Source organism: Cetorhinus maximus, chromosome 20 (assembly GCF_964194155.1).
Source record: "Cetorhinus maximus chromosome 20, sCetMax3.hap1.1, whole genome shotgun sequence".
Lineage (NCBI taxonomy): Eukaryota > Metazoa > Chordata > Chondrichthyes > Lamniformes > Cetorhinidae > Cetorhinus > Cetorhinus maximus.
Genome location: NC_135898.1, coordinates 14,646,374 through 14,660,029, shown reverse-complemented (window position 1 = coordinate 14,660,029; position 13,656 = coordinate 14,646,374). Strand labels below are relative to the sequence as shown.

Genomic DNA, 13,656 nt, shown 5'->3' with positions numbered 1-13,656 from the left:
TGAAATATTCTCACCTTACTCAAACTAATACAATTTTGGCTCAATGTGCTTATTTCCAACTATCTAGCAGACTGTTGTAACTTGAGCAATGCTGCAATGTTATCTTTCTGGACCAAGCTGGCTTGCTGCAGGACCTGTAAAATTTACTCACGAACAGTGGAGGATGGGGGAAAGGATCATGAGGAATCCATGTGATAATTTGCAAAAGAATGCGATAGATACAGAAGGCGGCCATTCACTCCCTTGATCTCTTCTGCCATTCATTAATCATCACAGATCTGTATCTTAACTCCATCTACCCACCTGGCCTCATAACCCTTAACACCCTGATTAAAGGGACTGACAAACTAAGATCTTGGTTTTGGAGTTAAAAAAGAAACCAATGTGTCAGTCTGAACTTACTGGACTTATATTTGTGCAGCTGAACTATTAGGGTGGAGTAGGGAGTAAAAGTTCAGTGAAGTGCCAAATTATGTTGCATTGTCGAGAATGACTTTTAAGTCAATTGAGGTCACTTTACAGTTTTAGCAAAAACATTTCAAATTTTTAGTATCGGAGACTATACAAAATTCTCACCTGCTAAACTGAATGATTGCATGTGATTTCTCAGTGCCATGGTTGCTGCTCACACACTGGAGATGAGGTAGAGAAATCCAGTGGGCTTTGGTAACGAGGAGTATTTCATTGTAATGCTCGGTCATTAAGTGATAAATCATTGTGCTTGCTGTTTCGATCTCTGGTCCCTTGGTAGAACAGTTTGCCCACAAGTCCAAAATAACATCACTCTCTAAATAGTTACACTTAGCTCATCACGTCCATCACTCCTACCTATTACAGCAGTCATGAGCAACAAGGTATTCATTTTAGTTATTGATGTGCTTAACATGCACACAGTCATTTCATTTTTGACATCAAATTTGTTTCCCTTTTTCAGCATGTTGTTTAATAAGAACTCAGTGCTTTGCGACAAAATGAACTACATTAGTTGACAGTTACAGGGAAGTCTTAATTTTTCAAATGATCAGATTACTTCAGAGTGTCTCAAAGCCTTCAGCTCAGAAGCCAGTGGCTTTGAGCCCCACTCCTTTTGTTGAGCATAATCTAGAAAGTAGTGCTACATTATTGGAGGAGACATCAAGAATGTCGGTCTTTGCTTCCTGCTCAGGTGGATATTAAGGAGTCCCATGACACTATTCGAGAGAGGCCAAAACCAGGATTCAGCCTGACTACTGTAATGTGAGAGGTTTTCTGTCAAGGATTAGCCTGAGAGAGCAATACAGCATGGTTACTGGAAATGCAAAGGCAAGAACAGAGACTACAAATAGATGGAACTTTGGTGTATGGTCTCTATGTCATGTCAAAAGCTCAAAGCTCTGACTGAGGCGGGGTGGGTATAAGTGTTCATGATTTTAGTCTTTCTGCATGAGTAATTAAACTGAGGCCACATCTGCCCGAAAGGTACACATAAAAGATGTCACAGCACTATTTTGAAGAGCAACAGTGGAGAACCCCTCCAGGGTCTTGGACACACTTTATCCCTCAACCAACATAACTAAAACATATTATCTGTCATTAATTGACACATTGCTATTTGTGGGAGCTTGCAGTGCGCATATTGGCTTCTGTGTTTTCTTACATTACAACAATTACTATACTTCAAAAGTACTTCATTGGCTGTAAAATGCTTTGGAACATCTTGAGGTTGTGAAAAGCACAATATAAACACAAGTCTCTCTTTTTGATCTGATCGAGAGGGACATTTTTTGGCATTTCTATGAATGTTTAGCAAATTTAGAACTGCATTTTTGTAGAGGGCTGGATTATGGCTGTACAGTTGATGACTGAAGAATAATCTTATGCGACAATCCTCATCACATGCCATATGTCGAATGCTTTTGATAATTCTTTCCTGCTTTACAGTTATTGCCCATTCATTCACAATAATAGATCCATACGTGAGATCAAACGTTAATACATAAACACAAAAGGTTAGAAAAGGAGAGAATCTAATCGCTTGGCTGCTGCTTTGATTACTTGCAATTGGTTGAATCATCTAACTGGAGAAGTTTTAATTCTGCTAAGTCCAACAGTGATCCACAAACTGTATTATTGAATCTTGCAAGGAGAAGCAAATGGAGAAAGAGAAGGGAGCAAGAGAGAGAGAGAGAAAGGAAGCGTTAGATCAGTTCAATGCTATTTACCAAGATGGATCCCTAACCGTTGTCAACATGCACAGGTTTCAGTATTTTCTATTCTGATGGGGATTTAAGTAATGAAAAGCTGTAAGCACACACAGATGGCTGGCACCTCCTGGCAGAGAAGATAGGGGGGGAAAAGAAGAAGTAAGATTAACGTGAAGTGAATTGAAATTTCAAAAGGGTCCTCACCATTAATTGAACACTGGAACTTGACTTCCTTTTCTGAATAGAGACCAACACGAGAAAAAGAAAAAAAAAGAACAAGAAATTGTGACTTGTTGCACATGTGGCACATTTCCTAACACCAGGTCCAGAATCAGGTACACAATCCTGAAGACTAATTCTCAGGGTCAATGTTTTTAAAAGGACATTGTCAAGAAAACAAAATGCCTTGAAATCCTGAAAAAATTGCAAATCATATGACTTAAAGACACAAGTGCTGAGCTGCAGTATCCCTTTCTCAGAGGCTCAGGCTACACTTTAAAGGTACAAAAACATAACATCGATCCAGTGAATGCTATGGACCCTGGCTGAGTAGGAAGGTTTTCCAATGTCTGCTTACTCTGGGACAGCTTTATTCCTATGCAGGAATGGGATGGAGATCCAGAACTTTGTTTACAGATCTTGCACCTCCAATCTACTTAGTCACTGGAGAAAATGTGTTGCATGTTCAACCAAGGAGACCTATGCTTAGGTTTTTGACAGTCTCTCATTTTAGACTTTCACTCTGTGTTTGTCCTTTTATTAAGATGTGAAGTGTTTGAATTAATTAGTCAAGAGGCGGAGACAGGGATTGAAGAAATGAGTGGCAGGAAAGCAGAATTCTTCCAGTGGCCATTGTTGAAATTTACAGTTTAAGCTCCACCATTGTCCTTTTTGACAGGTGAGGGCAGTGACTGAAATTGAAAAAAAGAGACAAACCAGGTTTGAAATGGAGACCCTGACAAAGAAAAAACACATGCAACAATGGGATGAGAATGGGGAAAGGAGAGAGTGAGTAAATATGGCCAAAAAACTAAAGTTGTGACAGGTGGTTGGTGCAAGCTCGAAGGGCAAAAGAGTCTACTTCTGCTAAGTCCTATGACTAAGACCAGTATGTTAACCAAATTGCTTGGCCAAGTCTAATTGTTTGTTATTCCCCATCAAAGGCTCTGTCTGTTCAATGGATAACAAATCTATTTCCTGTCTGCATTTTGAGAATGGCCTACTGGTAAGGTAGCAAAGAAAAAGTCTTCCCAGAGACAATTGGATGCTATAATCGGGTACCTGTGGGCTTCCATGGGGGGAGTAACCTGATCAAATTGAATGCAGTCCCGGTCTGTGCTAACACTGCTGATCTTTTAGAGCAGCTCATGCAATTATCCAGTCCAATAAATCAGATTTTGGCCTGGATCTCTAACAATGTGGCCAGGATTCATGTTGTGATAGGAATGGCAAATGGAGAGTCTAGAACATCATTCTTTAAACTATTCAGTGTTAATAACAAAAGGGATGCTGCAGCTTTGTAGCATAAATTACAATTAATCAAAGAATGGAACTAAAAATAGCTTTTACCACCCTTTCATCAGCCCAGTAGATTTAAAATCAATCTTTATGGAAGATAACGTGTTGAAAGGTTTATTTTAAATTCAGGTGCTCTTTTTTGATAACATTTCAAGTTGAGTAAATTCCCTGCAAAATGCTTCACACCAAATCTAATACTTTCACAGGGAAGAGAAATCTTGCATTGTGAATTCAAAATTTGAGGCAACTCCACGCAGGAGCCATTAACAGTGTGTCTGTACTGGTGAAAGGGCTCATTCCATACTCAGGTAGAATGCTCAAAGGAAGAGTTGTGAACATGCATACACTTTGGTATAAACTATGACATTGGTTGAGCTATTTTCGATCATGCATTTTATGTGAGACATCACTGATGGTCATTTTTTAACCCTCTCTTCCCACCAGCCACATCCACCCCCCAACCAAACTCAAAAAATGTTTCTAAATGGGATAATTTTTTTCTGAAATTAAATCATTTCCTTTTTAATTTGACCATTTTCTCTTCTCCTATTTCCTGTTCGACATTTGCCACTCGCGCTCAATCCTACCCAGCTTGCCCGGGAGGAAGGCTGGTGCCTCACAGACCCATTCCCAAGCGAGTAGAAGAAAACAGCAAGGACGGCTCATTTGTCCTCTTGTCCGACCTCGGCCAACCTTCCTTCACCCACCACCTTGTGGAACACTGGATGTGGTACCCATAGGGAAGGTGCCAGAATTCTCTCAATTGAGATGGGCAGTTTGAAGCATCGGGCAGGGTTCAGGTCTCGTGGGCCCAGACCTCCTGGGTGAGAGCCAGGTGGGACACACTACCTTTCTTCTTTCCTAAAGCGCAATTTAAAAAAAAAGGATTATACAACACATTTTCTATCTTATTTCTGGAGTGTACTAAGTACGTTTTTTGATCAATTTGATTTGCTTCTGCTTACCAAAAAGTGTGGCAGCATTGAAGAATAGAACCCATCATTTTCTCTTTTGCATCCAGTGACAGTACTTTAGATTTGCATTAATGTGGTCTTTGAACATTCTACCCATTTACAGTTCAAATAAAAGGAAAAAAAAACAAAAGGAGGAGTTTAAAAGCCCCTATAACCTTGTACAAGTCTTTCAAATGGACCGAACTTTAGTATTTCAAAGCTGTTAACACCTTGACCCAGCTAACTCCTTCAATGTTTGGTTTGCAGGTTACATTGGTATGCAAGCAATATTTTATCTCTAAAAAGTAATGGATACTTTTTAAGATTGACACTATTCTTTGTTTTCACCCTAAGCAAGGAATCAACGTCCCGAGTTACTGACTTAGCATTTGCTGTTCCATGTTTGTCTAGCATGGGCTACAGCTCCATTCTCCATCCATCCCAACAAATCCTGCAAGTTTTCCAGTTGAGGCACAGCCCAACAATCGACTCCTCACTCAGCACCGATAGATCGGCGTGTTGGCAGCCACAGCTGGCTCATAAAAGGAAGGAAGCATGTTGTCCTGAGTTCTACACATAAGGTCTCCAAACCTGTTTTAACAACAATCCGGTTTGTTTCTAAATACTTCATACCCCAAAGATTATTATGAGATCATTTTGCTTCTTGAAACAAAACAGGTTTTAGTTCTTTTTTGGCTGTGCTCACACTGAGTTAGCTGGTGGCAGCCTTCCATCACGTAAGACGATGGTTTGCGCCATGGAGGTGAGCTGTGTTGAGCATCACCTGGTGTGGCTCAGGAGCCCCACTCTGGCATGGCAGTCTCTGTCGCATTTGCTTCAGAGGAAGACAGTGGGCTGAGAAGGTGCACAATTCGCTGGTCTCTGTTTTCTCTGGGCCCTCTGCTCGGCCAGCTGAGCTTTTCGTTTCTGTTTGCCTCTTCCAATGCCCATCCAAACAGTCAGCCTCCAGACTCAGCACTGCAGCTTCAAAGTATAATCTAAAGAATGAACACTTAGATTCACTAAATATGCTCAACTGAAACTTGAATCTATAAATAGACAAACTTGGGCTAAAATCCATTCACAAAAGATGATTTAAATAGACACACTTCCCTTTGAGTGAGCAAACAGTACACTTCTGCTTCAAGATCTGATTCTGAGGTACCAACAAACAATGTCTCTGACAGGTAGGAATTCAGTTCACAGCTTCAATCTTCCACACCAAATTCCCAATCTCAGATTTGGTGCCTGGGAAACTCTTGCACACTTCAATGGTAGGTGCTTAGGATTGGCTTCCCCACCCAACTGACCCTCATGTACAGTCGGCATTTAGTGAAGCAATATTCAAACTGAGGAAGAAGTAAAAAAACCCACTTGGAATAGCCAGATTTCACAAAAAAAAGCTACTTTGAAATTAACTCGTCACCAAATAATACCCCACGATTTAGTTCCCAGTTTTGTGCTGTGCTTTCAGGAGATCATGTGGAGCACCATCCTACTGTCCCAACCTGGCATGGAAGAGAAAACAGATCACGTCACTCTGAGCAGCACTCATATGCCAGAGTACCCATTACAGAGTGAAATGACACACTGTGATGGCCTTACATGCAGGTCCTGCTCCCTCTGGCTCCTTAGATGTGCACAGTTAGGAGGGGATCTAAAAATGGAAGGGCAAAAGATATTCAAAGGTATTAAGAAGCTTAGATTTGGCCAAGTAAAATGAAATCTCCTTTTCCTATCCTTGGAGACTGCTGTACATCAACAATGCTAGCAAAATGGCAACTTAGAAAAATGGTAACAGAACAGTATTGACTGTGAAAAAAGTGTGCTTTAACAGTTGCCTATTTAATTCTTCAGTGAGTTTCTAAGCTCAGTTGGGCATTTGAGAGCGAGGTGTTGTGCTACGAGACAATCATAAGGTGGAAGGGAAACAATTCGTATTACTCAAGTACAGCTTCAAGCCATTGGCTCACAGCAGCCCTGTTGTCTCCTTCCTAGTGTGGGAAAAGTTCACAACAGGTGGAGTGGGGGGAGGAAGATGTGACATAGAAAATGAAGCTTTGGTGTAGGTTGAATATGGCTTTGCTTATCGTGTTACTAAGTAACAATTGACATCATACGTGACTGTGGTAAACTGTCTCTGCTTTCTCAACCTATCTGCCAACTTTGATAGTTGATACACCATCCTCTTCCAACTCCTCTCCAGCACTGTTCAGCTCAGTACTCACCTACCTATTCAGCCAGAGAATCCCCTGCAATGGTTCCTCTATCCAGACTTGCACTGTTACCCTAAGGAGCGATACTTGTCCCTCAATTTTGTTTTATCTGCATGCTGCCCCTTAATAACATCTTTAAAAATCACAACTTCAAAACTGCTCAGCAACATCTCACCACCTCTCGACTCCTCCACTGGCTATGATTTGTTATGATGCTTGTCCAACAGCCAGGACTGGATAGGCAGAATTTCCTCAAATTAAACATCAAGATGACTGAAATTAATGTCTTTGGCTACCACCACAAACTCCATTCCTAACCTCTGACTTCATCTTTCTCCCTGGGCACTGTCTGAGGTTGAACCAGGCTGTTCACAGCCTTGGGATCATATTTAACCTTGAACTGATCTTCCACTGCCATATATTCTCCATCACCAAGACCTCCTACTTTCACCTCTGTAATACTGCTGGATTCCACTCCTGCTTCAGCTCATCTGCTGCTGAAACCCTCATCCATGCCTTTGTTAGCTCAAATTTGACTCACTCAATGTATATGGGCCTCCCATGTTCTACTTTCTGTTAGTGAGAATGCAACTAAAACTCTGTTTCATGTGTCCTAACTCACATCAAGTCCTGTTCACCCATAACCCCTGTGCTCAGTGACTTACACACTACCTACTGGTTAAGCAACGCCTTAATTCTAAAATTATCATTGTTGACAAGCCCCTCTTTGGACTCGGCCTTTCCTATCTCTGTAACCTCCTCCAGGATAATAACCCTCTGAGATCTCGGTGCTTCTCCACTTTAGCTACTTGACCAATCACGATTTAACTGCTTCATCACTGAGGGCCATTCCTTCAGCTACCAAGCCTCTAAGCTCTGGAGTTCACTCCCTTAATCTCGCTCTCCTCTTATAAGAAACCATAAAATCTCTTGGATCAAGCTTTTGGTCATCTGCCCCCAGTCCTTAAGTGACTCAGTCAAATTTTGTTTGATGATGAACACCTTGGGGCATTACTATGTTAAAGGCGCTATAAAGATGCAAGGTGTGGCTTGTATCTTGCAATATAGGTTAGATATAGATTTGCATCTTGTTGTAATGCGGGTTTTATTGAGGTTTGCACTCTACCAGGGCTGACAACAGAACAACATGGTGAGAAATGTGGGATGAGAAAAGTCTCCTGATTTGGCTATGGACGGCATGTGGAGTGAGAAAACTATTAAAAAATAGTGAGTAAAGAAGAAAGAAGTTCTTTTCAACGAGAATTTTAAAAAGTCATAACAGCAACAAGGATGGAGGCCAAGTGTGTGCAGGTAGATTGGGCCAGGAAGTAGAACCAGAGCATTGATCTGGATGGTTCTGATGTAGAACCATCTCCTCAAGAGCCTATGTGGTAGAAATCAAGTTAAGAATATGAAACTGAATCAGGTACCCTCAGCAGTTGGTGGTATCTATGGGCTGTGCCTTTGGTTAAGTTAGTTAATGTATTGTCAGGGCAAGCAGCTTGACATGTTTAATGCCAGTATTTACAAGAAGTATTGTTTTCCTTCTACATTTTATACAAAAAAAATGCCTTTGTGATTGCCTCTTAAACCTATTGCTCCTGTTTATCACAGTTGTTACACACAAACCTCAATCTCCTGACTTTAACCAATCAATGGGCAATCTAATTATTCTAACAGGTTTCCAACGAATGCTTCTGCCTTTTTAAATCTTGGTTGCACCTGAAACGGCTGTTTTAATTTAAAGTATTGGCCCGAACAAGTCCCAAGTCTCAGCAGAGTAACTCAAGAGGAAGGATTTTTAAGGATTCTACTTTGACAAGAAGCTGAATGGGTCTGCAATGACTTAAAGGAAACTAAACTAGATTCTATACCTCAGATTGGCTTTCTCATCCTTACTTATACTCCATGTCCATAAGTGCAGGAGGCCTGAATGAATAATCCTGCCACAATATATCAGTTCGCTTTAATAATGACTGCTAACAGCTCTGAAATACCATCACCAGGGGCCCCATGACAAGGAATGTTGAATTTACTGTGGACAGCCAATATTTTTAATTGGCTTGTAACAATAAAACTAGCTAAATATATTGTTAAATATGACATTGCTTGAGGGGATGATGGGAAACTGTGGTCAGTAGTCTGCCTTTTAAGCATGAGTGCTGATTCTTCTGAGATTGTCTGCCCACAAGCAAATTGAACCTGTTCATTCAGTCATCGCCACTCCATTTAAAGGCGCTATAACTTTGAACAAATCCGCTCAAGAATTTTTTTTAAGAAAGGAATGAAGGAAATTAACCTTGATTGAATATATCTTGGGGTTTTCAAAACTCTGTCAAACATGAAAATTCATGGCTTTAATGATGCATTGCTGTATGAGTAACAAACAATCTCATTTTCCCAAAGTCCAATGTGTCCTTTGTTATTTCACTCAAGTTCAATTCACTATTGGTCAAATTAAAACCTGGAGAAAATGTGGCAATGGCATGAGACACAGCCTCACTGAATAGGATTGTTTTTCATAGAATGATAGAATAGTTACAGCACGGGAGGCCATTCAGCCCATCATGTCTGTGCTAGCCCTACGAAGGAACAATGTACTTAGTGTCACTCCACCGCAGCCCTGCACATTTTTCTTTTTCAGTCAACAATATAATTCCCTTTTGAATGCCTTGATTGAACCTGCCTCCACCACACTTTCAGACAGTGCACACCAGATCCTAACCATTCTCTGCATGTTTCTTCATGTTGCCATTGCTTCTTTTGCCAATTACCTTAAAGCTGTGCCTTCTGGTTCTTGATCCTTTCATTTCTCCCAATCTACTCTGTCCAGACCCCTCATGATTTGGAATACCTCTATCAAATCTCTTCTTGACCTTCTCTTCTCAAAGGAGAACAACCCAATTTCTCCAATCTATCTACAAAGCTCAAGTTCCTCATCCTGGCTTTTGATCCCTTAACTTCAAAAGAAAAGATCCGCGACCACCGAGCCTTCTTGTCGTGGTTCTGATCTTGCACATAGGCGATTAAATAAGATTTCAAGTCTGTTTGCAGCTTGTGCATTAAAATATTTTTTTATTAATGAGGGCTATAGTTAGTTTAAGCACATTTGAGAAAGAAATTCTACAACCTCCTTCCCTGTTCCCTCAACTATCTGCCTTCACTGTGTCAGGCAGAAAGCTGGTTGGCTCGGTGAATCACCTTCCCCAAAGGAATGATCCTCATAAAATGACTCAAGAACACATGCGAGGAGCCTGGATTGGGTCCTGAAAATTACTTTGCCAACCTCAAGATCCAGTGTTTAAACTCTGCCTGGATGAAAGAAGCTCACCACCACGGGAAATGTAAATGGGAACAATGAATACATGGCAACAGCGTTCATTGTTCACTATGGCTCTCAACATTAGTTAAATAGCTGTATTAGTGAACACGAAGTGGGGCTTTATCCGTGACAGGTCAGCTCAACTCAAAACATTTTCTAAACTGAAATCTCTCAGTCCATTAGGTGAACAAATCAATTTGCCTGTGCTTCAGCCACATTCTTCAATTGGGATTTGTGAGCTTTTAGTGACTGATTCAGTTAGACCACCTCATCTTTCTGACATGATTCAAACGAATACTTGTTTCTTCTTTGCCTTACATCTGTATTTCACTTAATTGTGAATAAGCTACTTTACAAAAATTACCAACCAATGCCGCTGCTGTTGAGTAAACTGAGTACGAAGCCAGTTCATGCTGTTCCTCCCTGAAGTTTACATAGGCTTGTCAATATAACAGCATTTTCCACTCATTGTGAAGTTGAAGTTCTATCTGGGTGTCATTACAATCATTACTCTTACTTCCAAGTTGCTAAATTTTATTACACTGATAACTTTATACTTTTAGCACTAAATTGATCTGTTCTTGGGCCTCCTCCCAGTTTGTGACATCATCTGAAGACATGGGCTGAGTTTCAATAGTATGCTGACAACACCCAGTTCTACCTCGCCACCATCTCCCACAACCTCTCCACTGCCTCTGTGTTGTCACTCTGCTTGTCCAACATTCAGTGTTGGATAAGCCATAGATTCCACCTAGTTAAACACTGGATCAAAACCATAGTCTTCGGCTCCTGCCACGGATCCTGTTCCCTCACCACAGTTCCATCCACTTCTTCAACCATTGTCTCAGGTTGAACCAGACTACTCGACACCTTGTTATCTTATTCAAACCCGAGCTTAACTTCTGACATCATCTCATCTCTCCATTTCAGGGACCTCTTTCTTCCAACTCTATATTATTACCTGCTTCAGCCCATTTGTTCTTGAAACACACATCCATGCCTTTGTCACCACCACACTCCACTCAAGTGCTTTCCTGGTTGGTTTCTCCTTCCCTGGGTGGAATTTTACATCAGTGGGATTTTATGGTCCTGCTGAAATCAATGGACTTTTGAATGGCTCGCCTCATTTTATGGCCCCGCCCCTGCCCCCACAGGGACGTCAAATTCTGCCCCATGTTCTGACCATTTTGCTTCATTTCAAAGCTCTATTGCCTGTATTTTATCCTGCATCAAGTTCCACTGACCTACCACTGTAGCCTTTGTTCACTTAAAATCAGCTTGCCCTCAGTCCTCCAATGCTGCCGAGTTAAAATTCTCATGCTTAAATTTCATCATGGCTTTGCCAATCCCTGTTGACATGACCTCTTCCAGCACTACAAATGTCCCTGTGACTCTGGACTTCTGTGCCTCTCCCCTTCTCCCACCATTACTGATTATTCCTTCAGCCATCAATGCTTAAGTTATGCATTTCTCTAACTGAACGACGACTCTTTCCCTGCTTTTAATGGTCTTAAAACCCACCTCCTAACAGATTTTGGCTATCCCTGCCAGTAACTCTATGTTTGACTTGATGTCCATTTTTGACTAAATAAGTGACTTTGAAGAGGTTATTTAAATGCAAGTTGCTGGTGTAGTAAATTCCTACCTTGCTTATTATTTGCTTGGAATTTATGTTATTGGATAATCCGTTTTTTTTCGTACAAATGATTCCTTGGAACTATCAGCAGTTGACTGGAGTGCGATGAGTGACTTGTCAATTTTCAACTCAGGAGTCTGCTGGACAGTTTCCAGTGTGCACTTGGAATTGTTGGCTCAATGGGCACATACTGTCAGGACCATTCATTTTTCAGTAGAGAAGTGGATAAATATTTGAACAAGAATGATAATAGGGAAAGGACCAAAGAATGGAACTTAGTGGGCAGCTGTTTTGGAGATCTGGAAGGGGCATAATGAGCTGGACAATTCTTTTTACAATGATTTCAGTGTTTGCCACACCATGAATGACAAAAACAAAAGAAAAGCCATCAGGATTTCCTGCGATTTTAAGTTTTTGATTCCACGGATCTACAGTGTGTGAAGAGCAAGAAAGTGACAATTTCCAATCTGAAGTTATACACTGAGTAGCAAACTGCATAGTGCTTTGGGGTATCAGATGTGCCAGCATCAGAACTGATTTCCTGCTGCAAATAATGGCATGAAATTCAAATGCTGTAACAAATGACAAATCAATTAAATGTAAATGTTTGTTTGAATTTGACCAATACGCAAAGTGAAGCACAATGTCAATGTCATGGCATTTGCTGGGGCTACAAAGTGAATAAATCAGAAAAGCAGGCATCATAGAATCTGACAGCACAGGATGTGGTCAGTCAGCCCAAAATGCCTTTGCTGGCCCTTGGAAAGATTAATCCCCTGCTCTTTCCCCATAGCATTGCAATTTTTTCCATTTCAATGATATATCTATTTTTCTTTCGATTCTGTTGAATCTGTTTGCACCGCTCTTTATGGCAGTGTATTCCAGATCATCAAAACTCACTGCGTTAAAAAAAAAATTCTAATTTTCTCTCTGGTTCTTTTGCCAATTCTCCGAAATCTGCATCCTCTGTTTACTGACACTACTGCCAGTGAAAACAGTTTCTCCTTATTTGCTCTATCAAAATCTCATAATTTTGAGCACTTGTATTAAATTCTCTCCAAATCTTCTCTGCTGCAAGGAGAACAATTCCAGCTGCTCTAGTCTCTCCACAGAACTGAAGACCCTCATCCCTCACTTTCTGATTTTTTGGCATCTGGTCGAAAAACAGAAACCTGGGAAGGTAGAAGAGGATTGAGGGGGAATATAACTGTATACAAAAAGATTCTATACTCAGACACTGAATAACTTAATAAACATTAGTAAACATGTTGCTTTCTCAGAGTGGTACTAGGAACAATTGTTGTCAAATGGACCCTTGGCTATTTTTAAAAACCTTCTCTTCTGTAATTTTCCTCACTCATTTGGTCCACAATATTTGGGGGAAACAAAGCACTGTTCCTAAAAACTAACTTATGTTATTTGCTGTCGCCATTCCTATCCTTCTCAACAATCTTGCTGAGAGGGAAAATTCGCCAGAAATATGCCAATTTCCCCAACCTGCAGCAAAGTGCCAAGGGAGGCATTAGCTATGCAAGCTGATTATTTATAAAACTCCCTTCCCAACTAAAGAATCTTCACAGCAAAATGCACTTCCCTGTAGGTGTCGAAGATGCTCGTTGGCCACCTTGAAACTCTCACCACACAATTAGACAGGTTCAGAATGAATGTCCACTTGGCTTTCCCATCATCCCTCCAGCAGACCAACCGATGGGATAGAAAAGCGCAGCTTGGTAGATTAACAGCAAACTAAAATATAAAAGGAAGGGGACAGTACAGGGCAGAGTGCTGTCGAAAGGAAGCAAGAGAGAAACCAAGACTGTAGGTAGAA

At 40.9% G+C, this 13,656-nt stretch overlaps 1 protein-coding gene across 50 annotated transcripts in view; it reads right to left on the bottom strand.

Annotated features, from left to right (window-relative positions):
• The window catches only part of LOC144694882 (calcium/calmodulin-dependent protein kinase type II subunit beta-like), a 248,380-nt gene that overhangs the window by 46,378 nt on the left and 188,346 nt on the right, over positions 1-13,656 (bottom strand). For 25 of the 50 annotated variants that reach the window (XM_078565546.1, XM_078565562.1, XM_078565579.1 and 22 more), the window contains one exon: positions 2,388-2,420. The exons of the other annotated variants lie outside the window; for them this stretch is intronic. In XM_078565546.1, the coding sequence (XP_078421672.1) occupies positions 2,388-2,420 (33 nt within the window). The remainder of the gene's footprint in view (positions 1-2,387; positions 2,421-13,656) is intronic. 50 annotated transcript variants of the gene reach the window in all.